The 27184-nt window shown below is 38.6% G+C and overlaps 1 protein-coding gene across 3 annotated transcripts in view; it reads right to left on the bottom strand.

Moving 5' to 3' along the window:
• GRID2 (glutamate ionotropic receptor delta type subunit 2) overlaps positions 1-27184 on the bottom strand; it is a 744443-nt gene that overhangs the window by 231893 nt on the left and 485366 nt on the right. For all 3 annotated transcript variants that reach the window (XR_007507799.1, XM_049815125.1, XM_049815126.1), the window contains exon 5: positions 4267-4320. Coding sequence is in view for 2 of the 3 variants with exons in the window: in XM_049815125.1 (XP_049671082.1) it covers positions 4267-4320 (54 nt within the window). In the remaining variant the exon portion in view is untranslated. The remainder of the gene's footprint in view (positions 1-4266; positions 4321-27184) is intronic.

Raw genomic sequence — 27184 nt, 5'->3', positions numbered from 1 at the left:
GGCAGATGATCTGTTACACAACCACCAAATGTCCCCCAAAAAAATGACAAAGTTGGCCAAGTTGAACTGAGTTGGCACCTGTATAAATTTAGGCTAGGTTATGTGTTGGGGTTTTGGTTTGGTTTTGGTTTTTGGTTGGGGTTTTTTTGTTTGTGTGGGGTTTTTTTTTGTTTGTTTGGTTTTTTTTAAATCAGAATTTCAATATATAGTTCCAAACCTATCTTTTGTTGGTCTGAACTTGGAATAAATGGGAGGCTGTCCTATTTCAAATTGAACAAGGACAAAATTAGATGTACATTTCATCTGAGTAGGCAAATAAATAAGAAATGCTATTTTAAATTGATAGCTCTTTACAGATTAATTAGGAAAAGTGAACTGAAGAGGATCACCTTGACATATCAGGCAGAGATTCCAGTGGGAAGCAAGACTATATACTGGACACTAATATACATTACCGTTCAGCTTCGTCTCATTATTTTAAGATAAGCAACCTAGTCAGAGACTTACTATTCACCACAGAGCAACTGCCCCAGTAGCGAGAGACATGGAGGGAAATAATTTATTCACATACTCTTGTAATAAGCACCAAAGGCAGCAATACTATTACTTATGAAACATCTTAACTTTAGGCCAAGACGATAATTCCGGTATTTATCATATACTGGACATGCCCTATTTTCCAGGGCATGCCATGTCTTCATCACATCCCACATGACACTCAGAGAGGAGAGTGTTTTTTCCTCCTCCAAAAGCCAGCAGCAGTGAGCAGGGGGAAGAGTGGGAAAGGGTGGCCGCTCTTATACCCCCTTGAGGCCTCTGGGCTGCCACTGCCCATGCCATAGCATAATTGGGCTATGCCCTTCCTGAATTTCTCAGCGCTTTCCAAAGAGGAGTAGTAGAGGGGAAGGCATAACTAGATTAAGCTCCAAGACAAGTAAAGGGAAATCTTGAACTGCATAATCATTTGCTCCATTTTTATCTTCCTTAGGTTTCTTAGGTTCAGGGGAGGATGATGAAAAAGAGAAAATTAATAGGACAAGGAGAAATCAGTTTTTAGCTTTCACAGAGAAAAAAATCCAAGACCATGGAAAAAGCAGGGCTAAGTCAGTCTGTCCATTGGGTCTCACCTGTCTGAAAAAAAGAGCTGTCAGCTTAGTTGCCGACCTGTACCAAAGAGGGTGGCATTTCACACCTGACCTGCTGTCACCATTGGAAATGTAAGGGTTCAAATGAACCTCTAATGCTACTATTAATCAATTATCCATATTAAAATGTAGAATTGTGTGAACTTCTGGAACTGAGCTGTGATTTTAGGACCTGATCTAGCTGCTCGAGCTTAAACCAGTCATGCTCTACACTTTTCTTCATGGTGGAGTACATTGGGCTGAAACACAATAGAACAAGCTGACTGCAACAGCCAAGGATCAGCCCTCTCCTAGGAAAAACATGTGTTCATCTGAAAGTAGCCTTTGAATACAATCTTGTGGTTCCCCCAGTCCTCTCTTGTGCTATGATGTGCAAACCTATTGGATCTTTTTCCATCAAATGGTCTTTAAAAGAGTGGGGGTTTTTTTCATTCTTTCCTCAAAGAAGGAATTTTTCCAGACTCTGATTTCTCTGGTAATTAGAAACCTTCTACTAACTTTCGCCCTCTATTTATTTATGGGCAATTTGAACTCATTTATTCTTGTGCCAGCCTTGTCCTCTAGCCGTTGACAATGATGCATTTATTCACACTCTGTATGTGTTTATAAACAGAGAGCATATCCTCTTTCAGTCTTTGTTTTCATAGGCTAATCAAGCCAACATTTTCAGTCTCTCCTCACACAAATCAGCTTTTCTGTGCACCCATTCCATTCTAATTTTAATAGAGCTGGTCATAATTGTGCACATTATTGCAGATAAAATCCAACCAATCCTTTCTACAGTAGCATTAATATTTTCACCTCCTGTATGGCAACTACAGGCAGCAGAAAGTGTTTTGAGCTGTCCTTGAGTAAACAATAGTAATAGAGAACTGGTGGAAGCCTTGGGCATAGTAAGATGACTCTGAAACATTTTAACAAAGGAAAATACTTCAGAGACATGGATTTAAAATAAAAAAGGACATTTGTTTCATTTAAAAGGAGCAAAAGAAAGAAAAGTGATGAAAATCATACAAATGCCCCTTTCAGTTACACTAAATCAAATCTAAGCTTACTGTACACTTGTGATTTAAGTGTCATAGAAGAAATATAATTTTAATATTCTGGGCTTTTTGAGGTTATATTTATTATTGTGTAGAGGAAAAGAAACAAGCAGAGACAGAAAGACAGAGGGACAGTGTGAGAAATCCATTCTCACATTTTGTTAAGACATATTTGATCATGACTACATTCAAATCTATGACTACTGCAAATTTTAAATAAAGAATTGCATCATCTGCTTTAAGGCCCTGAAGAAACAGGAACATTTATTTGGAGAGTGTGATTCCTCAGCTGACTGCACCGATCAGAAGAGATTTGTATTATTTGTAAAGGACTAATACAATGTATCATGCTTTAGCAAATTATGAATCCTTTCATTTTATCGGAACAACCTCCCTCTTCCCACACATACATTTCCATTATGATACACAGTCTTCAAGCAAATTTGCTGTATTACATAAAATAGCAACTAATGGAACAATAAAAATTAAGGAACTCTTTCTGGGCATTATACCATTTAAAGCAAGCAATTAAAACAGCAGATGTTACCTCACAAAGCCTAAGCAGATTCCTGATCACAAAACTGTGATCACTATACTCAATGTGTTATATCCCCTTGGCACAACGATGGAATAGGAAAGAGAATTTCAGCTTATTTTGGTATCTCAGTGCAAGGAATTATTTGAATCATATGTGGATTTTGCAAAACAATGCATTTTCACTGTGATAGATCATCTTAGAATTTCAAATTAGGAGGCCAAAGAAACAGCGTTACAGTTACTTAGTTGACAGTCTGATTTAGCCAATACAGGCACACAAACACAGATGTCTAAGATGTCACAAAAAATTCATGTAACCAACAAAACACATATGTTCTTCACATGACTGTCTGTAGCGTAAAGCTGGGTTCTCAACCACTGAGGCCCCATTCAGTGCTGGAAAAAAACACAGATTACTGGTCAGGGGCAATGCAAGGCCCAAACTGATAATTTCTGCTGGACCTCGGTTGTCTTCACAGCACTTCCTGAGCCATAATTTTCTCCAGGGAAAACTGGCTAAAATTCCACTGGTTTAAACAAATAGGCCAAAGTACAATCCCAATGCAACAATGTTATACCTTGCTATAACCTTGAAAAAAAATACTTTGGATTAAGTTACCTCACTATTAGCACACTGTACTATGAAAACCTAGTATTTAAGTATAAAACCAGAAGTGCACAGCAAATCCAGAAAGCAAGCCTGGAATTTACACACAATATCTCCAAGCAATCTTTTTTCCTGAGAACATACAGGAGTCGCACAATCTACATGTTCGGGGAGAGTTATCTCCCCAGGGAATTAGGCTGTTCTGGACCTAAATTGCTTTTCACAAAACAAAAGAAAAATCTGAATGTCATCAAATCTAAGACAGACTGCATTTTTCAATGTTTATATGCAGAGTTAGTTCACATGTTGACTCGTATTTTAGCTGACAAGTGTTCATGGAAGAACCTATTTCACAGTTTAAAAATAGGATCTCAGTTTAACTTACTTTCTTTTTTCCCTTCATGAACATTCATATATGACCTGATCCAGAAGTCCACCAAAAAGCCTCCCACTAATATCAATAGGTTTGGGGTATCAACCATGACTGAATTCTGGGGAAATTCTTTAAGGAAAGGGAAATACGGGATTCTATTATTATTATTTTTATTATTAATGAAAATCATTAAAATATAAACAAAACACAAGCACTCCAAAACAAAAAGATTACATATGAAAAAAAGATCTTAAAAAGATCCTCCAAAACCAGTCAGCTCAAGTCAAATGTGAAATCTCAAGATACTCAGAAGGAAAAGGCCTTTTTCATTTTATTTTCCATTTATTCATTCAAGCGGTTCTGTTTAAAATAGGCAAGACAAACCAGCAAAGTCCAAGAACTTGTCATTCTATTTTTATTAAGCAACATCCACTCCCCCAGCATGTCTGAACTTTGTCGTAGCTTCTGCTTCCTGTTGGCAAAGTCAAGATCAGCATGAATATTGTCAGTAAGCCTGAAAACAGGATTCATGGTTCACAACAATGTTCACTTGACAGTTACCTCATTTATAATGATCCAGTGACAGTCAAAAGCAACCAAATTAGTCTCCACGACCTGAAATAGAGAACAAACCAGCTATCAGTCAGCTTGCTTGTGAAAGCCAGAAAAAAAATTAAATGGATGCTCTCTGCAAATGACAAATCCCAAAGCACATGCCCTCGAAGACCTTTGTTATTCAACTGAGGATAGAGAACCTTCAGCAAAATTCTTCAGAAGCATTTGTGTTATTGTCTGACTGCTAATTAAACTTGGAAAATACATTTCTTTGCCGGCATCACAGAAAAGAATGTGTTTCAGTTGACTGAGGAGAAAATGAAATCGGTTTTGCCTTAATATTGTGTGTGGAGAGGGAGCAACAGAAAGGAAGGCAGAAAATGAATATCAAGTAACTCTTGTCAGATTTCTGTAGCTCCTGCCTCTAAGGTCTTTCCAGTGTACACCTACCCTGTAAGCCTGTGAATTAAAGAAAATGAAACAAACTCAAACCAAAAAAACCCGCACCACAGATGCTAGGGTTCACAGAAATGGAAAGAGTGGGGAGGAAAGTGTTCCCTTGAGAAAGGGGGCTGTCACAGGGATGATGAATGATGGCCTGTCCCTGGCTCCACACACAGAGGGCCTCTAATCCTCCTCCCATGCATCTTCTCCTTTCCTTTGCTGAACAGTATTCTAGGAGCTGCCTCTGTGCTGGACTGAAAATGTACTCCCTAACTAATCTTTCACTCAGCTCTATTCTTTCCCTCCTTGAATCCACTACACTTCCGTGGCAAGTCATGTTTGATTCACCTTTGCAGTGTAAACAGAGGGAAAAAAATACATTTTGTCTGCTTGCATTACCTAGGAAAGAAATCACTGATAGGAAGGAGGCCAGAAACAAACTATAGAAAAGACTGGACAGCTTTACTTTTTTTTTTTTTTTCTAAATGAAACTGAATTAGCATTGGCACTGAAATAGTTTTAAAACAAAATTAATCCCATTTTACTTGTATAATCACCATGCTCATCTTAATTCACAATTCAAAACTACTGGATACTTAAAACTGTGTTGAATCCCAAGAAAAAGCAAAGAAAAATTGAAACAAGGCTTGGAACTTACAAAGTTTTAATGTTCAAGTAGATGACTAGTGCTGTGCTCTTATTACTTGGACCACTGCACAGCAGTCATATTTGGCTTTTAATGATGACCAACACAAATAGCAGTTGCCAAGGTTGACTGCAATTTATACTGTGCCATGTCCAAAGGAGAACAATTTAACTGGCCACATATCTTAAGAGCAGCAAAAAGACCCCATACCGATAACCTTCATTATTAATTCAAAAGCCATTAGAACTGGGGTCACTGCTTATTTACTAGAATGATAGGCAAGTGTATTGGTTTTGTGTGGCAAGGTTTTGGTATCGGGGTGGGGGGGGGGGAGGGTACAGGGGTAGCTTCTATAAGAAGCTGCTGGAAGCTTCCCCTGTGTTCGAGACAACCCATACCAGCCGGCTCTAAGACGGACTCGCTGCTGGCCAAGGCCGAGCCAATCAGTGATAGTGGTAACGCCTCTGTGATAACATTTTTAAGAAGGAAAAAAAGTTGAGAGAGTGGGAGAACAGCCACCATAGAAAGGAGTGAGAACATGTAAGAGAAACAACCCTGCGGACACCAAGGGGGAGGAGATGCTCCAGGCACCGGAGCGAAGATTCCCCTGCAGCCCGTGGGGAAGACCCTGGTGAGGCAGGCTGTCCCCCTGCAGCCCAGGGAGGTCCACGGTGGAGCAGATCTCCACCCGTAGCCCGTGGAGCACCCCACGCCGGAACAGGTGGGTTCCCGAAGGAGGCTGTGACCCCGTGGGAACCCCGCGCTGAAGCAGGTTCCTGGCAGGACCTGCGGATCTGTGGAGAGAGGAGCCCACGGAGCAGGTTTTCTTGCAGGACTTGTGACCCCGTGGGGGACCCACGCTGGAGCAGTGTGCTCCTGAAGGACTGCACACCGTGGGAAGGACCCATGCTGGAGCAGTTCATGAAGAACTGCAGCCCGTGGGAAGGACCCACGTTGGAGGAGTTCGTGGAGGACTGTCTCCCGTGGGTGGGACCCCACACTGGAGGAGGGGAAGAGTGTGATGAGCCCTCCCCCTGACGAGGTGAAGCGGCAGAAAATAACGTGTGATGACCGTAAAACCCATCCCTGTCCCCCTGTGCTGCTGGGGGGGCTTGGTGGAGAAATCTGGGAGTGAAGTTGTGCCCAGGAAGAAGGGAGGGGTGGAGGGAAGGTGTTCTGAGATTTGGTTTTATTTCTCATTACCTTACTCTGGTGATTTGTAATAAATTGAGTTAATTTTCCCAAACTGAGTCTGTTTTGCCCGTGACGGTAATTAGTGAATGATCTCTCCTGTCCTTATTTTGACCCGCAAGCTTTTTGTTATATTTTTCTCTCCCCTGTCCAGCTGAGGATGGGGGAGTGATAGAATGGCTTTGGTGGGCACCTGGCGTCCAGCCAAGGTCAACCCATCACAGCAAGATCGGAAATTCTGATCTGGAGAGCCTGGGGGGAAAAAAAGCAAGAGCAGCAGTATATGAACTGCCTTCTTATCTGAAACTCTCACAGCACCAGTAAGAAATGAGGGGAGATGAAAGCCATAACTGTTATTGTGCTTCTGGAAAATTTCAATATTATTAGCAGTAGCAATCAGGGTCCTTACTTTACATGGAATTTAGACTCACTACTCTTTCTCTGTGGTGACGACAGTATGTTTTGTCATGTTGTTTTGACATTTTCTTGCATTTTCCACAGTAAGCATCCACACAGCACATATAAAAGAACAGGTTAGAAACTGAGTAACTAAGTGATAGGAGGCATCACAACAGGCCCAGCCAGGATGCTTGAACTGGAACATGGCTGTTCTAATCAGATCTCTTATATCAAACCAGTTGGAAGACAAACACATTCAGGAACAGAGAAAGGTTAAAAATGGACAGAATAGTAACAAAGTTCGCAAGGTAGCATTTGCTCCTTATATAAAGTTCCCAAGCATAGAAAGTTTATGCCATTTACAACATAAGCAATGCTATTTAAATTTTCCATGAGACAAAAAAAATCAACACCTTACTGAAGGAAAACCAATTCTGTTAGCCAATCTACATACATTTCCCCTGAAAGCAAGCAGAATAAAAAAAGGCAGCACATATTTTCTGGTTTCTTGTCAGATTCCTGGCAACCTTGACCCTCAAAACTTCTGGCTCCAGGATGTCCCACTGGGAATGTTTGCCCTGCTCTAACTACTCTGCTCAAGATGAGGTCTCCTGAGGTTCCTGTGGCTCTGAGGCAGCCTGCCAGAGGGACACCCTTGGAGTCAAGGCTCCCAGTGGTGTTAGGGGAATGACAATGATAATTATGTTCCACAAAGGGCTCCTAAGCTCTTTCTCTGCTTCAAAATGGCAGTCAACTGAAACTTCAGAATGAAGGAATCCACAAAATGAAAATTTGCATTTTCTGCTCAGTTTTTAATAACACAGTAAAAGTGGGGTTGATCACTTCTTTGTGCCTGAAGCTTCAGCTGATCAGATTTTAATGCACTTTATCTTTCATTAAGCCTTTGGTTTCAGTTCATTTAGTTTCTTTATAAATACTTGGTTCTGTGTATCTACTTTGCTCAGGCTCTCAAATTTCAATCAGACAAGGCCTTTTCAACAGAATATGATTCTAACTGTCACTGTTTTTATGATGTACAGCTCACAGACCTCTTAAGCCAGACTCTGGAAGAGGCTTGCTGGTCTCACAAGTCACCCTTATTATTTCAAACAGCTCAGGCTACCTGTAACAAATTTATTCACAACTTAAAAATAATAAGATGAAATGCATCCATTTTTTAGTTACAGCTGAAACTCTTCAGCAGAAAGATCATGTTTTATCCATTAAAGTTTATGCATTCATGAATCTAGTTAATATTAAAGCCATTTTCAAAAAGCTTATGTCAAATTGAAATGAACTTGTAATGTACTCAGAGACACTCAAATTAATATATTCTAAGTTTAGATAGGCTACGAATAGCCCCTGGAAGTGTTCCAGGCCAGGTTGGATGGGGCTTTGAGCAACCTGGTCTAGTGGAAGGTGTGCCTGCCCATGGCAGGGGGGTTGGAACTAGATGATCTTTAAGGTCCCTTCCAACCCAAACCATTCTATGATTCGATGACTGATGATGCCCTGAGAAAGTTGCTAGATTTTTTATTTTTTTTTTTACATTCCATTTTATTTGAAGAAATACAGATTTACATCTAAACTGGGACTCAGCATTAGACTGGAATTTCAAGGCTGTCTTTTTGTCCTTGGGTCATTCAGTCTTACCTGATGAAATCCTAGTCCCACTGATATCACTCACAAAAGAGCTGTCCATTTCAGCAGGATCAAGATGCTGCATCTCAGTCCCTCACCTCTGAACATCTCTTCTCCCAGTATGGCCTACATTGTCCATTTTATCGACTTTAAAGTTGGGCAGTGCACATTCTGACTATGTCTGTATGAATTGCAGGGCACTATACTATTATCATCATTAATAACCTTCCGATATTTTCCACTTATTGTGCTTCTTATGTTTTTCAGTGTAACAGAATGCACAGGCACATCCACTGTTTTACAGAAAATAAATAAATACAATACTATATAAACCTTCAGTTTTGATGCTTGAAGCAAAAGTTTTTTCAACCCTAAAGTTTTCTTCAAACACTAACAGTAGTCAGACGCATAATCTCACAGCCAGAAGATTCTCTCAATCAGCAGTTATTAAGCACAAGTTTACAAGTTTGAGTTTATATTAAAACAGTCCCAATAAATAAATAAATAAATAAAAATATCTAAAGCCAGCAGTAACACAACCTAGATTCAATTATCCGTCAGTAAAACAATCATTACTTGGACACAGCAAGGCTTCACAGTCATGACACAACGTTCCACAACGCCCTTGTCTATCTACTGAGTTTGCTGTTTTGTTTACTTAAAAAAGCCACTGCATTTTCACTTGGAAGTGCTGATAACAAATAAGACTAAAGAAAAAAAACACACTGAAGAGCATGGCTGGTTCTGCTTAAACTTAATCATAACCTAAAAGCGCATATAATCCAGCTTCAAGAAGTATATAATGCAGTTGTGTAGAAGGTTTTATGACTAATATGTTCAGAAAGTTAAAACACATATTTGTTATCTGAGTGATGATCTTTTTCTGGTTGAAATTCACATCTGCATGCATATCAAGTGAGTGGCATGAACTTGTGTTCTGTGCCAGGGAATAATGAATGTACAAAATATGCTTGCAAAAGCATAAGGGCAGTAATGAAAAAGAAATCTGATATCCTGTATATTAGAAGCAATAAGGCAATTTGATGAGGGTGTGTAGGAAGTAGGGGCTTCAAGACCCTGAGCATTTGAATACAATTCAAGTTTCAGATTCATCCACTGGTTCTGCTGGCTCTGTGACAGGAAGCAGCACTGTGCACTCCTGAAAGGCAAGGGACAGATTGGAAATTTCCATACAAGACAGAAGGCAGGTGAACGTATTGTTTATGCAGCTCACCTCTTAAGCTAAAACTGAGAAAAACTAGAGTGTGCATTCATAATGAGTGCTGAACACCGAATCCTACACATATATTAAATGGAGGAGAGTTGACCCTTTCCAAAACAAAGAAAACCATGCACATATTTGACAAATTGTCTTTTCACACTTCCTCTAGGGGAAATTGTACAAGAATTCAGCTGTGGGTTACTAAACACACAGAGCTATATTCAATGCAGAAAGCTCTCTAAAGCTAAATATAGCTGCTAGCTGGGAGACTATTAGGAGACAGTAGCATATATGCCTACCCTGTTCTTACTGCTCCCTCAGGCATTCACTTACGGACACCTTTAGAGATAAAGACACTGAAACAGTCTTTGGTCTAACCCAAGATGGCTGCTTTTGTCCTTCCAAATTTATTTTGCTTTCTTAACTGTGATGAATCTTACTAGCAGTAGCTAAAAGAAGCAGAAACTTATTAATTCTGTATCAACTGTTGTGCAGTTCAGACTGTTTTTATTTACTGAAAGGGTAAGTATTTGAAACAATACTAAAAAAAGCATTTTGTACTGTTGAGATGGCATTTCTGCGGTGCCACTGAGTACCTCCACTGTGCAGGAACATACATAAGCAGATGAACTCCAGTATGAACTGGGGAGCTGCATCCTTGCAGTCTAATGTCCATAGCAACTCACAGATTTCTGTCTCACCCAACTAAATAGGTGTCAGAGAATAAGCAGAGGACAGCCAATATAGCCAACAACTTAAGAGAATGATTTTTCTGAATTCATAATTTTTTCAGCTATAGGCTGTTAGTATTCAGTTATTTTTAATGCTGTATCGCATAATTCTCTAGTACTAAGAATCAAAGCAGCAAGTTATCAGGCCAGTTTTGAAACAGACTTCATGAAATTGTGGAAAAAAAAGAGAAAGAAATTCACTCTCTACCCACTCAACCACTGCTCAGACTGAGAGTTCACACCAGAGTACTTGAAAACAGTGTTATTAGTTGCATAAATCCTGCAGCAAAGGATACAGCCCATCGAGTACGCAGTGCCATTCACACAGTCATAGAAATCCACAGCAATAGATATAAAAGATCATTCTTAACATCTTTGTAACTTTAGAAATGCGCTCATGTCAAACTTCAGCAGTTCTCCTAACACCCTATTAAAATAAATCAAACTTCTGCTTCACGAGGAAGGTGTTCCACTTAGTCAAACACGGATGCTATGAACCGATGAGCAAGAACATGGATGAAGCAGAAAATAATTTTCTTTTTCTAAAGAATTCAACTACACACCAAGGGAGATTTTGCAGAAAGCAGAAAAATGCTGTCAGGAAGACAAGTGATGAGCAAGGACAAACCATCTGTCATTGGCAGTAACTCCAGAACTTCTGATTCTTTGGAAGAGCCTGACAATTTATCACAACTATTGCTATTGTTCATGCTCAAACCTTCAAATGGTCTAAATGCAAGACAATCTAAAGCAAATACAGCAGTAGTAGTGCCAGCATGCAAGCTTTTCGCCTGTGTAATAATAAGCAAGAAAGCCAAATAGCTTTCAACAAAAAGGGCATGGAAAATGACATAAAAAGTTCTCTACACCTCTTCTTCCTTATAGATACGAGCCCACAGATGTGGGCCAAAACTACAAGATACAGATCAGAACCCTTACAAAGGAAACCCAGAAAAACTGTTCTGGATCTTCAGAATTCACCTCCATACAGATTCAACAAGTCAGACAAGTCTTGCAAACATGTAATGAGCAGTAACGTTGCACCTATGAAAAGACCCATATAGACTGGCCATCTCAAGTATCTCCTGTTTGAAACATAGGGGAGAGCTCCTGGGCTCCAGTTTTACCTTTGCTACAGTTGGGACTGCTCTACAACAAGCTACTCAGATGCCAGGACTCATTTTTCAAAACATTGAAGAAAAGCGTCTCCAAGTAGAGCTGGCCTTCCTGTTAATTTTGTGCTCCACCAGGAGCTGTGGGAGTGACTGTGAATCTCTTTCTGCTGGACCACCACTGAGCAAACAACATTTTCCATTTGATTTTTCACAAAAGCCAACAGATGGCATTGCATAATCCCTTCTTTTGGAAATGGCTGGCATTGAAATAATTTAGAAAGTGATTTAGAAAGTTAGTTTTTTCCAAGAGTTGAGCTGGGACACAAATTCCCTGCTAACCTTTTCCAAACATCCTCTGTCTACAATATGTCCCATTTATGTGGTCTTGTAATCTGAACTGCACTCTTCCAGCTGGAAGACTGGTAAAATGCTTTTGTCCAATACCACTAGATTTGTTGCCCATGTCTTTTCATAGACAAACCTCTTGGAGTCACCACTGCTGTTTTATAGGTGAATATATGCTTCAACCCAATTTTCTCTCCCGGGGTCATAGCAATTTGCTGATCACTAAGATATGATAAAAACCAGGCTTCCTGTACACATATGTGAGACAAGAAGCCACCCACTCTGCGAAAAAAAAAACCAAAACCAAATAAAAAAAGCAACCACCAAACAAATAGTAGTCAGACACTATTTCTTAACATTTCCTTTAACTGAAAAGGTATGATTTAACTAGTTTGGGCACCTAGAGTAGTCTCCTGTAGTATAGGTGGCTCCTCAAGTGGTGGTATGCAAAGCAAAATAAGACTACTAAGTAGCTAATGTACAGGTAGTACTAAGAAAGTTAGGTGATAAACTCAAGACTACCTTAACTGATCTGAAGTTTGGAAAGGTAAATGCATGGAGTTGTACTTTTTAGTATGTTGTACTACATTAAACACTGCAGGACTTGTGCATGGAAATCCTGAGCTTGTCTCCAAGTTCTCCCCCCGCCCCCCCCCGCCCCCCCCCCCCCCCCGCCTTTTTTTTTTTCATCTAGCTGCTAGTTCATTAAACCACCACCATTTTATCAGGCTATCTGTACCATTTCTTCCTGCTGGTGCCACAGCAAGACTTTTTCTGTGTCTCTGCTCTTAGCCTTTGAGCTTCTCAGTAGGGAAATCAGTTGCTGATTTATAAAGCTCATTCTTGCACACCAGAAACTAAAGCTCATAAAAATCTCTCTTCACTGAAGGCAATATTTTTGGAATCTAATTTTAATCTCTACCCATTTCCACTCCTGAGAGGGAAAAAACCCACACGTAGAAATACTTATTTTTATTCTTATGAAGCATCATCTCCTTCTGGGATTCCTTTCCCTCAAGTTCCTTCTAAGCAAAAAAGAATACATTGGGTGAAACTTGATAGAGAAATCCTTAGGCCGATAGTCATCTAGTTACCAAGGATTAAAAAGCAAGCCTCTAAGCATTTGGTGGGGAAGACATCTTCTAGTCTCCTCCTAAGGACAGGTGAGATGGCTGGCATGGCTTCATTTGCTTGTCTCATGACAGCGCATTTCTTTGAAAAAGAAGGAAGTAATTGAAGTACTTGATCAGTTTTCACCTTTTTGAGATTTATTTCAAAAAAATTACACTTTTAAACTAAAAGAATTGGGTTATTCCACTAAATAATTAGTTTTATATTGACTTGGCCTGCAATCCTAATCATGTTTGAAACAAGTCAAGCTCCAGGAAAGATTTCATCTCCCTTGCCCTAAGATTTTAAAAGATGGAGGCAGTTCAAGTCAAGAAATCAGCCCCATACTGAAGAAAACAAGTCAACAGTTAACATTCAATAAAAGTAAATAAACACAGCATTAACACTTCAGTGAGTGTGACCATAGACTTGCACTGAGAACACAAAATAAAAACACATTCTGTCTGGTAGAAAAGGCAATTTTAAATTTTTAATCACCTTCATCATTGAGAAAAGCTAATAATGTATTTATTTTATAGTAATCTAAAAATGCATCCTCCTCTGAGGTTAGCTTGTAGACTATAGGTTTAAAACAATACCTATAAGTAACTTAAGCATCTTTCATTTTAAGGATTATTTTATTCTTACAGTCAGTTTTGGTATTCCCAAATTTATGTTTTGATTTATATTCCAGTTATCCTCCTGAAAAGTATTTTTAATATCCAGTCTGAAAAAAAACCAACACCCAAAACCAACAAAACCACCACATGCCTGTTCTGAAGCTACCTGGCTTTAACTCAGAACCATGAGCATATTACGCTACCTGCACTGGAAGACAGTTGCTAGAAAGTAGAATAGTATTCTCAATGAACAATAATGTACCTCCCACCTAGACACTGCTTATTTCAAAGTAACAAAGTGATTCAAACCCTCATCTAAATTCTTTACTGTTGTAGAATTGCCTGTATCTTCCTTTCTTGCTAAAAATTTCTTATAATCTTTTTTATACATAACTACATTTTGTTCATAGTGATAGTACTAAATTGATACCTGAAGATCTCTTGTTCTTTATCTGCCCTTTTTTTTTTTTTTTCTTTTCTTTTTTTAAGCTGAATTCCATTTGGAAGTCTGAAATCTAAGCAGAAGACTCAAGCATTTGGGTTGAACATGGGCTTTGAATCAAACTGGTTGTCATCACCTTTGAAGGTGAAGAATCAAACATAAGAAGCCTAAATCTATGCTAAAGTCTCAAAATTTCCTGCTCTGTATGGATTAAGAGCTGGAATCAGAGATTTATCCCAACTGTGTTGTTTATTTTAACCACCTCACCATCTCCCACACTCAAACACATTCAGGAGCTACCCTTTGAGTGAACTCACTCTAGATTGAAGGCTGTTGACAAGTCCTCCAATACAGGGAAAAATAATTGCCTTGCTGACTTTGACACCTTTGTAACCGACTTCATCAAGGCCTGAATTTCTCCACAACAGGGAAAGCTGGGGATTAACAAAGCTTTTTCATAGGTTTAAATTTATTCGATCCATACACATAAGTTATTTTTCTAAGCAGAATGAAAAGTTCGATTCCTACTTTTAACCCCTTGATGACTTTATAAGTAGCAGCAGGTTTATGCCAAGCCTTACCGAAATGAAGAAACCTTTCAACTTGTTAACATGACACAAGAAGCTTAAACAACCATTAAGTCTAGGCTTTAACTTATAGAGGAAAAATGAATATCAGTTTGACAATGGATCATTCTTAATGTATGCTTTAGGTAATTAGGCTGCTAGTGAAGAGAGCTTTAGAGGCTGCAGCAAAAGAGTACATATGATAAAATGGTATCTGTCATAATTTCAACACACAATCTTTTGGTAGCTCATATAAAAATATGCAAATTCATATTTACTATCTCTTTACACCTGTTGCCACTATGGAAACATATGCATGTTTCTAATTGCGAATCATGATTAACCAGATAAAGTTATCACTTTAGTAAGGCAGTGAATAGTTAAGACTGAAGAGAAATACACTTGTGAGGCACAAGATTCCTTCCCAGTGTGCATTAGTGTGGGTTGACTGCACTCAGCAAACAGACACTGAATCAAGTAAAACTTGTAAAGGAATCATGTAAGGGTAGTATTTTAAATAACCTTGCCCTTCTCATCCACATCTGATTTTATATCTGAGTAATTTTACAGATTGTAGTGCAGTTACTCTTGCTTTACACCAGTTTAAATGAGAGGAAGAATAGTTAGTTAGGATGGAAACCACTGTCAGAAAGGGTGAAAAACATGGGGTTTGAGGAAGAACTTGAAGGAAGGAAGTGGAGAACAGTAATACAAGAACAGGGTGACTGAATCAGAAAGGTATTTTGTAGTGCGAACTTTTAGACTACCACTGTTTAAAAGCAAGCAAACAAAAAAACCAAAGACAATACCAGTTTTTCGTAATAGCAGCCAATTTCCATAAAAAGATTTGTGTCAACTCCAGGTACCAGCAACCCAAATTAATAGAAAAAACAAACCAACCAACAAAAAAAAACCCAATTAAATTTAAAATAGTAAATTTGGCCAATTTTTGTTGATTGTTTTCTGATACTAGGTGTGCGTGCTGTTGTTTTTAAAGGTTTGAAAGCCTTTAAGTATAAGAACTATTAAACATATAGATTGAATATATATCTTCAAACTGAAAACACAAGGCTTCGTTCGTCTTCTTTTTCCAAGAGTATCAAAGGAATATTTTAGGGCCAGACCCTCTGAATTCATCAGCATCTGTAAGTTAGCCAGATTTTTCTCAACAGGGGCTGCAGGATGCCACGTGTTTTTGAAAACTTGCCCATTCCATTCAGGTTTTTAAATGTAAATTGACTGCCTTGAAAATCCAGCCCTGGTTATGCTGGCAGCATGTTGTATATTTTATTAGTGATATGGAAATGTGGTTTCAACTCCGTTTGTATCTGTTAGCAAACTGAAGGTCTGACTGCGTAGCGGGGAAAATGTTAAACATCATACACTACAGAATATAATGGTGCTGCTCTTTTTTCTTCTTCACTGTCTGCCTTAAAAGCATTTGTTGCTGAGCATCAGATTGACATTACTGAAACAGAAAGTATTTCATTTTCCTATCACAGGCATTATTAACGAAGGTCACTGTTCCAGTGACAAAGTATCACTAACGCCATCAGCTCTTTTTGCTCTTCAGCTTTATGGTGGTGCCTGTCCTGCCATTTTACATATCTGTAGAGAACAACAGTGGCAGAGGTTCAAGCGAGATAGCCTGCATTTCTGACTTGCACATAAACTTAGCATTCAGCTCCTCTCCAAGTATGCAGGCTGAAAGCATTTTTTCTGGTAATAGGAGTTCAAGAATCAAGAGCAGTTTAATAGAGTTCTAACTGGCTGCAGGCTTGAAGCTCCTTATGAAAAAAATCCTCTCAAAAGCACGTGTACCAAGACAAAATCTATTCTAAATATATTGAAAATATTCTGACCGTCAAATTGCAATATCAAAAGCGAAGAGCATCGGCCATTTTGATTTCTGTGCTTCACAACAGATCCATAAAATGGATCACTCTTACCAAAGATCCAAAGGCATTGCAAGCCCAGAAGATCTGCACAAGGACTCACTAAGTCTTAGAGAGGGCATGGATCGAAACAGAGGCTTTTTTCATAATGGTTCTAAATTTTCCTAATAAAGTACTTCCACATTTTGGGAAATTCTGCTATTACCCTACTTTCAGCCAGTCAACAACATGAACCTAAGCCATAATTTTAAGATTTTTAATATTACCACAAACATGTTTATGATAAGCGATGTTTGTCCTAACATCAACCATGCAACACAGTTCAGATTCAGCTTCTCCCCAAAAAACTGCTGGCCAGAAATCTGTTTGCATACCTTAGGTCTGAAATCCTTCATATACACCACTGAAAGTTATTAACAAAGTGAGATTCAAGGTGAATACAAAGTACTCTGTGCATTACCATGTTCCTATAGCTGCTAATGGTTAAGCTGACAGAAGTACAACAACTCAGCAGAAACTGATACAGGTTAAATTATATTCAAGCCCTAAAAAGAAAGAAAATATTTACATTTTTTTCATCATTGTTTTGATGTTGGTTTAAAAGCTGGTTCCATGCATTTAACATACACAGCATAATTTGAGCCATTCCATACAGTTCTTTAATAAATTACAGGGATTAAGTTGCTAAGAATTGTTTCTCGAATTTTCACTGTGGAATAGTTGCCCATTTCTTTTGGCTTACTGAACAAAGAGGCTTAAATTAGATCCTTGCTATCATCTTTTAAAAATAAATTGGAAAGCTTTGATGGAGAAAAGTGAAAAGAGTGGGAGAACTTTAAGAGGATTTGAGCATTCCAGAAAAGGAAAAACAGCATGCACTTTGTTAAAAATACAATTAGTTCTGCATTTTAAGTTTGTGAAAGTGACGATAGCCTTAGCAAAATGAACTACAAAGAAAAATGAAGACCTTTTTCACTTTTGCAAAAAGCGGTATTGAAGACCATTCTAGTCTAAGCCTGGATTCCAACTGGTTTTTTTTCATGGAAAAGAAACTAAACCCATCATTTTTAATTGCCTTTTTTTTGAGTTCAGATCAATAAACATCAGTAACTTGATTCACACTATGGTAACAGTCCCTCTCAAGTCAGTGTAATTACTCAGTTGATGAAATTACTCATGTGAGGAAAATAATTCATATGTATAAGAGATTACAGGCACAGGTACCTTGATGTAAATTATGAAGGGCACATTACAGAATGTCATAATTTTTCTAGAATCACATTTCTTTTTTCCCACAGGTACTGTCAAACATCTTTTTACCTTTAAGAACTGCATTTTTGTAGCATTCTTTCAATCATCCTTTTTGACTAAGCTGAACCAGAACAGTGATATATCTCTCCTATTCTGACTATTAATATTATGGGCACATGGTCTTTGCTTTTGGACAGTGATAGAAGCAAACTGACAGAACCAATAGCCAGACAATCCTTGAAGTGATACATGAGCTTTACACAAGAATGATCAACAAGATAGAGCACTATTCTCCCCAGACTGATTGATGGGAAAAACAAGTTGGCTATAAGGCTGTATTTTCAGCTGGGAGCAAGTACCTCAGAAGTCCTCTGTGGGTCTCAAGTATACAGAGTGCAAAGCTGAGCCAGTCAGAATAGTAAAAATAAAGAAAAATAAGAAAGGCAGAAAGAAAAAAAAAAAAAAATCACAATTATCTAGAAAGGTCATTATTTGGTCTATTACGCAGGAAGTATGAGAAATATACATCTGTCATGAAGAAACAAATTACAGTGAAGTTTGCTGTTCACCTAAGCAAAATTCTGAATGTGTGAGCATAATTATGGCCCATGTCAAGTCCAATTAATTCCCAACTTACCAGAGGCAGGCAGGCTGGCACAGCCCAGTAGAGCTGTGTCAAATGTCTAGCAATTTCTTGAGCCATTTCCCAAAGCTAAGTGAGGGACAGGATGGGGGAAAACCCTTCCTATGTCCCCCCATCCCTTCCCCATCCAGGAACCTCACCTGTGAGCAAGAAGGGACCATGATCACTGCACACTGCCATGCAATTAAACATAACTGCTCAGACACTGCTAACTAACTGCACCTGAATGCATTTTTATAGCTGCTTTTAGGGGCACACAGTGCTTCATTTATGGCACTGCCTACTCTTACGATGGGCACTTATGTCCCTGTCAGCCCCAGCCCTCTGCCTGGCGTCACCACACTTCCTTGTCTGCCAATGGCACGTTTGATCGTCATCGCTGAAGTGCCATGAGGATGAGAAGAAAGATTTCAGAGGCAGAGGCAAACTGCACCAGCGGAGCCTTTGCTGGATATTTTATCGCTTTTTCTGGGTATTCCCCTCCTCTGTTTTTTCAGCATTTTTAGCTGCTGACTCCCTGCCGAGCAAGAGGCCTCCTCCCTGGCTGTCACAGCAAGAGCAGCCAGGGAAGCTGTGACCACACATTTGCTCCCATTCCTTGCCACTTGGATAGGCAGTGCCTTTGTACTGCATCTTTTTATGGTAGTTTTTCTTATGTGCACACTAAGCATTTTGTCTAGCTGAGTCAAGAGAATTATTTAAAAAATAAAACCCAGAAAAATTTAAAAGTAAAATCTCTCTGCGATCAATCAGAAACTTGGAGAAGGGAAAGGGAGGGGTTTTCTATGGATATGTATTAAAAGTTCATGAGAGACAGATACGGATTAAAGCCCAGTAAGAGAGACAAAAGATCTAAGGAATCATGAGAAATTCAAGTTCAGATCATTTTCTGCACTGGCATCCTGGAAACATATTAAAAACCTCCATTAATGCAATGTCTGATGCTTGCAACATAGGCTACAAAATACAGCTATCTGAAAACAGCATTGTGCCACCTAAACAGAACAAGCTTATTTTTCTTTTGTCCTACAACACACGATTCATGTATATGTATATGCATGCACCACACATTTATTTGTGTTTGTGTCATCTACCATGACTTGTCCTATATGCTGTTAGCTTTTTCTGAGAGATCAGAAATGTTACTGTGTACATGTGAAAATGTCCTTTACATGAGTTATAATCCAGCCCCTAAATTTATTTCCCAAACCAGCCATTTTCCAGCATCCTGGAACACAGAAAATTTTCCTCATAAACATCATAGAAAATGTCTTCTACTGAAAAAGATTCAAACTTTGATCCATGACCCTCTGCACGCCATAACACATCTCCAAAATGGAAGAGAGGCCATCAAAATTGCTTATTGTGTATCTATTTCACTCTCCCCTGGGGAAAAGATGATAAAGGCAGAGCAGTACCATACTTCTGTCAAAATATGAATCTTCCTGAATGTACGTTTCAATAGCCAACAGATGACTTTTTAATATATATTTATGGCAATAAAAGATATTTTTATCACTATTGTTCTGCACTTGTATGATGTCTAACAACGACATCCTGGCATGTGACTGAGGGATAACTGAAACAAATGAGATACCTTCTCTAGCAAGAAGTCATCACTGTTCTTAAGATTATACTTCGATGTTTTAAAGAAAGGACTATAATTTTTGCCTTTACTTTGAGAACAAATGCAACAAAAAACTTGGAATTAAATAAGCAGTACCGTATCTCCCAACCCCCAAATCAAATTTGATCTGAGAGTAGCTAGAATTAGAGATATCATGACAAAAACTCCTGCTTTCGTTCAGTATGAGGAGGGATAGATGGACAGGAATGAAAAGTCATACTCCTTCACCTCATGCAACTAAACCACAGCTGTGTTTCACTTGTTTAAAGGGCATTTAAAGTACAAATGTACTTGGCATCACCTAGCTGAAAAGTGCATGGACTGCACTCCTTTGGAGGTCTCTGAGGCTTTGTTCAGTCTGTGGATGTCTGCTTCTTGAAACCCTATGGTGTTTTTTTTGCAAGTGCATATTGAGGGAGATGGAGGCACTGGAAAAATTACACTAGGTTAATCAGACCTGTAAGTTAAAGTCCCTACAAGTGAAAATATTGCAACAACTTTTTTTTTTTTTTTTTTTCTGCTCTTCCTCTGGTCCTAGGGACAAGGGTAAAACACAGGAAGGTGTCATGCCATGCTCTCACACGCTGAATGAGCCCGTATTTTGTGTGCAACAAGTTCCCATCTGTTGTGCTTGAGACAGGACAGTGCTCTGCAGATATGCAGGCATGGTGAACAGGCACCAGATCTCCTGTGTATTAGCTATGGGTGCTCTTTCGCACTGGGGCATGGAACCTGGGCTTTACACCACTTACAACTGTCACAATTCATTACTGAGACACTCAAAAAGGCTCTAAGTAGGGGTGCTAGCTCCCCTCTGCTCACTTCGGATTCTGTCACATTATCTCCTTACCAATCAGGGCACATATAAATGGGAAAGAAGAGGGAGGATGTATGGCTGTATTGCCCTTTCCAGGGGTAGATAACATTGAAAGGAACAACTGTGAAATGTGCAACAACAGCTACATGGAACATGACGTAACAGGGAATGTTTTTTATTAATTTTTAATACAAGTTTGTCCTCAATGGGATTCTGGTCCTAGACTCAGCTGGAAAACACATTACTACAAATAAATTATAATAATGGTGAGGTAAAAAAGACTAACTTTTCTGAAACCAGTCTCCTGCTTTGAAAAGCAAGAAAGAAGATACTGCCTACCAGCTATATGAGCAAAGCAGGAGCACTCTTAGCTATATTCACACCAGCAAAGACAATATCCAGTTTCCCAGTACTGTTGCAGCTGAGCTGGTGGGCGCAAGTGAGCATCTAAACAGCATTCAGACCTTATTAATGCTGACTGAACACTGCTTAAGGTCTGTCTACATTAGAGTATGTGTTGGTACTAGCATGAATGCACCTACAGAAGTACTAAATCAGACAATAAAGTGACCAACATTGATGCAATCATAATGCATTTTTCTATATTTCAGTCTGGAAAACTTACTTTACAATCTCAAGCACATTAATTAACTGGAATTTTACCATCTCTGCTATATGAGCATGGAGAAAACCTGGGGAAAGCTGTAAGAAAAAGGATGAGGATGAAAATGAACACAGAGTCAACACACTGCCTCTGGATTAAACATACACACTAATAAACCCCTGATAGCTGTTCTGTATAGGCACTGTTGAAATATTATTACTCAGTATCTATAATAAGTGCTACTAACTAGAGATATAAAAGAATACATAAAAATAACCTATATCTGATTTTAAAAATGTGACCTTTAAAATAAAGCAAAAATGACACCCTCCTAAAGGGAAGGAAACGTCAGGGAAATTCTGTGGATATTAATCGCAGAGCACTGAGCCTCAGATAACAAAAAAACTCAGACAGAGAAGAATCATTTGCAGTTTACACCTACTTGACTTATTTTGCATTGTGTTTCAGTCTCAGGAAAAGAAACAAATCTTTCAAAGTCTGCACCTTCTTTTTCAACCCTCTACCTTCCTCTTCGCTCAAAATGACAAAATAAAAACAATAGAAAAAGGATACATGGCCATATTAAATTTGGTCCCAAATTATATCCCTTACATTTTAAGAAGCTTTTATTCACACTAAAAGAAATTACCTTGTTTCCATGACAGCACAGAAAAACCTAGTAAAAGGAGCTTATATTTTGTGAATTATTTATGAAAGTGTCCAAAACTTAGAAGTGAAGGATCTATGTCAACTAGTGAGATAACAAAGCCAATATAAATTGATTCAGCCTTTGTCCTTACATAACCTGGAAAACTGCTGCATAATGTTCATTTAAACAAGTGACTTCTCTTTACCACAGTACCACGCTGTAAAACAGGTCCAATAAGCTAACATTTGACCATCTGAGCTTCTAGTCCCCAAAAAGAGAGCTGAGTCAGCAGACCTCTGCCAATTCATACTTGCTGAGCTTAGACACCTAGATTTTAATATGCATAGTTAAAATGAGATAAGATTTTATATTTTTTAATATATATATATTTTATATTGTGGAAAGGAGGTGCAAGGAAATACTTCCCCTAAAGGTCTATTTGCTGCTTCAGTCTTAAAGATAGTAAGAAACCTTTATTTACAGCCTCAGGACTTTTGACCCTACTTCATGCATTGGAAGCTGACTTCATCCAGTTGCTGTTATTTGCCAGTGCTATCACTTAATTCCCAGAATAATGGGATGATATTAGGAATTTATTAGGGCAGAAGCACAACTTGCTCATGGGAATTGTCCTGGTTTCAGCTGGGATAGAGTTAACTGTCTTCCTAGCAGCTGGTACAGTGCTATGTTTTGAGTTCAGCATGCGAAGAATGTTGATAACACACTGATGTTTTCAGTTGTTGCTCAGTAGTGTTTAGACTATAGTCAAGGATTTTTCAGCTTCTCATGCCCAGCCAGGGCACAAGAAGTTGGCACAGGACACAGCCAGGGCACCTGACCCAAACTGGCCAATGGTATATTCCATACCATGGGACATCCCATCTAGTATAGGAACTGGGAAGTGGGGATGGGAATTCACTGCTTGGGGACTGGCTGGGTGTCGGTCGGCGGGTGGTGAGCAATTGCCCTGCGCATCATTTGTAAATTCCAATCCTTTTATTATTGCTGTTGTCATTCTATTAGTGTTATCATTATCATTATTAGTTTCTTCTTTTCTGTTCTATTAAACTGTTCTTATCTCAACCCAGGAGTTTTACTTCTTTTCCCGATTTTCTCCCCCATCCCACTGGATGGGGGGAGTGAGTGAGCGGCTGCGTGGTGCTTAGTTGCTGGCTGGGGTTAAACCATGACAGGAATGCAAAGGGTCTCTGAAAATAATCCTATACAGATACGTAAAAAGACTTTTCCAAATAATTTTGAAAAAAAAAATAAAGTTTTAGCGTGAAGGGCTCTTACTTGCCCTTGCTTTTGTGACAGTGGTATTTTCCCATGCTGAGATACAGGGAAACTCACCTTCCTTGTGTTACTGTGTCTTTTCTTCACAGATGAATACCAGTGCAAATGACTAAGGACAGAGGGGACTACAGTGAATTAATTTCTTAAAGTGTATCTAGGTCTCTAATTAAGGCAGCTAAACCATGTAACAAATACTGACAAAGAAATGTTAGCCTCTACCAAGCTTATTTTAAATAAATAAATAAATAAAAATCAGTCCCAGGCATACACATCCCAATGTGGTCATGTCTCACTTTATTAGGTTTGTACTTTTTCACTGTTTATCCAGTTCATATCGAAGGCACCAAATTCTTGCAGTGCAATGCACTGAGACAGGTGGTTGTACAACATCCCACCCACCCCCAAACATAAATCATGGAAACTTCTTTTTATATTTAAACCAGATCACCTGTAAGTGCTACAGTGAAAAAGGCAGTATTCTTACAGTGATCACAATTAGCCTGAAGTTAATCCCCCAGATAGAATACGATACACCCTGTGAACAATTTCTCAATGAGATTTGAAGCTGGATGTGAACTTTGAATTCAATAAGCAAACTCTTTAGCTCATGGATTACAGGAATTTGCACATCAGAGCCCAGAACAGCATCAATATAGCAGTTTAGATCTTACAAAATAAATCAAGATTACACCTACTTCTGAGGACATTAATTGCTGATGTACCATGGCAATGCTTAGGAGACACAGGGAGAACAGAGGTTCAGGCACAAGCTGTTTAAGACCTGTTGATTTACTTGCAGTTATTCAATCCTTTCTATTCAATCAGTTACTGTGCTAAACAAAGTCCTTGGGGTGAAGCATTTACAGTTTATTATGGAACTGGTATAATTCGTCTTGCTTTCAAATTAACAATTTATCATAGCAACAAATTAATTCTCTCTTTCTTTTTTTCCTTAACAGCATATTAGCACATCAACCATAGCGGCTAGCCTCATTTCACTCCCATTATTAAGGAAGTTTTTCCTTTTAATTTAGAGAAAGCATGAAATTTTACCACTGGATCCACAATTCAGCTATGAATAACTTATTGAGAAAGTTTTCATTTCAAATACAAAATGAGTTACAGACACAAATTTAACCAAGACTAAGCCACTATACATAGTTCTGGTGATGAAACCATTAACTTTTTGGATAATAGAGAGGTTTTTTATTTACTTCTTGCTTAGTTGCTACTTTCACACAACACTCTAGTGATTCCAATAAACAGACTATTAACAGTTCTCCTAATAAAATATTTCATTATGGTTCTTTACACAAATTCATTGCCTTCAAAATCTGTAGTTCTCACTACTCATTAAAAAAAAAAAAAAAAAAAGTAATTACAGCAACCAAAATGCTTTCATGTAACAAATTGGCAGACTGATTGACTCAAAGAGTGAGTGGAACCAAATTCAAATTATTCCACAAAGTTTTGAAAAGACTTTTCTTCAACAGTAGTTGATTTTCAGTTCCCAGGATTTGACTGAAGCTAAGTTTTAAAATACACCCTGAGAAAACACAGTTAATCTTGTAGTATTTGTGACCTTATGAGAACCTAGGAATATTACGACAGTTATTGAAAACCGATTCTGAGGTGTTTTCCAGACTGAAGACTGTTCAGTTAGCTGGACATGTGCCCTGATGCTTATTTTCACTAGACTTTGGGACTATTTATGGTTTACCCATTCATATTACCACACACTGAAAAACACTCTGAAAAATCAGAGAAAACAGAGCTTTATTTCTAGGTTTTTCTCTCAGCACAATAATTGCTTCTCAGAATATTCCTGCGGGAGAATCAACAGGGGCATACTGCTGAACACAGAACAATGGCTTCAGTGTTAGAGGCTCTGAGCACTTATAAGGACCAGTGGATAGTCAGCACTCCAAAAAAATCAGGCTACAGAGAAGCACCTAAGTTAATCCAACTAAATGCAAGCATATTAATGCTAATCATGTTTGCTAATACAAGCATGTGAATATGTTGTCAGAAACTGATTCTTTTGTTCATAGACAACATGCACGCACGTCCTGCAAAACTATGTTTGAAGAAGTGCTTTGATGTACACACCGAAGTACTATGTGTTTTTAGGTAATATTGAGAAACTGAGCTTTTTGCAGGATAAATTATAACTATTTTATCTTAATTTTATAGTTGTACGCTTTTGAAGAAAACCTTTCCGCTACAGGGGGAAAAGTAGCTCTGCATATATGCATACGTAGATGCATTTTATGCTAAACAGTCTATTTTCTGCAGTATACTTGCAGCAGAAATGGAGAAAAGTCAGAAGAATAAAGAAAGTAATGGAATGAATAACTATTTGAATGAAGCACAAAAAGCAAATTTCTCACATACATCTGTATATCCTTCTATTCAGTAGTCTCTCTGGGGCTCAGAGCCAAAATGAGTTATACAAAGAGTCCTATACATACTCTATAGCCCCACTGAATTCTGATGGCAGTTGGTTGATCCGCATATAAGAATACGTTACCCAGAGAGTTTACTTTAACCTTTCTGACAACTTAAAACAAGAAAAGAAGACGACAAAGACAGACACCTGATAAGAAAGCAAGATATAGGGCATCTGTGACACTGACCAGCTAAGAGGGAGGAGGACTGGCTTCCCCTTGTATTATCTACTGGCATGTAATAATTCCCACAGGTTTGTTATTAAAAAAAATGCTGTTAGATAATCCACAGTGACACATATGAAAATACAGCTTTCTGTATTTATGGCAATGCTTACTAATGGCTAGATGCCTTAAGCCACTGCAGTGATGGCTCTCCCCCCCACCTCAGAGCTGATGTTGTCAGAAACAGACAGGCAAGCTGGGGAGGCTCAACAGTGGAGACGAGCATAATTGTGTGGCACCTCAAAGCTCCCCCTTGTACCTTCCAACCTTTGCTCTTTTCCTTCCCATTTTCTATTAGTTTCCCTTGCTGTGCTTTTCCTGAGCTCCAGCTCAGCATAAAATCCCATTACCAAAATGTCAAGGCAATAACCGTATCTGTATCTCTCCTTCCTTTTTTTCCCCTGCAAAATATATACACACTGAAGGTATTATTATGGCTTTATTATTTTATGTAATTAATAGTTCCAGTTCAGGGTAGGAACTGATTATGCTTCATATTCTGTAGTGCATTCTGGAGAGCTTGCAGTCCATATTAATGTACAATGTACATTACCAATTATATGTAAAACATATAGTTGGTATTCAGTGCAGAAATACAGAAATAACAGTATGGCAACTATGAGATTACTTAAGAGTCCTAAATCTTATATAAATAATAGCAGGTACAACTCAAATGGTTAAGCATCTGTAAGTTCATTTGCTAGAATAGTTAGTTATGAAAACTGATTTCTTGTGCTTTGCCTCAGACACTCAACACAACTTGATAAAAGCCTGTAACAACTCCTTTTTTCTGAGGGAGAAAGGACACTTCTCGTGGTCAGTGGAAAATTCTCAATCACTCCTTACACACACACACATCCTGCTGACTGCAATTCATTAAACTCCAAATACAGCCCCAATCTTTCTGAGATACCACTGACAACTGCAAAATGGGGAAGATCCCATCTGGCTGCTCTGTCCCAGCAACACTTACCCATTAGCCCACCCTGCTCACCTGT

This window comes from Accipiter gentilis, chromosome 12 (assembly GCF_929443795.1).
Source record: "Accipiter gentilis chromosome 12, bAccGen1.1, whole genome shotgun sequence".
NCBI classification, from domain to species: Eukaryota; Metazoa; Chordata; class Aves; order Accipitriformes; family Accipitridae; genus Astur; species Astur gentilis.
The sequence above is the reverse complement of the archived record's forward strand: the minus strand, read 5'-3'. Positions and strand labels throughout refer to the sequence as shown.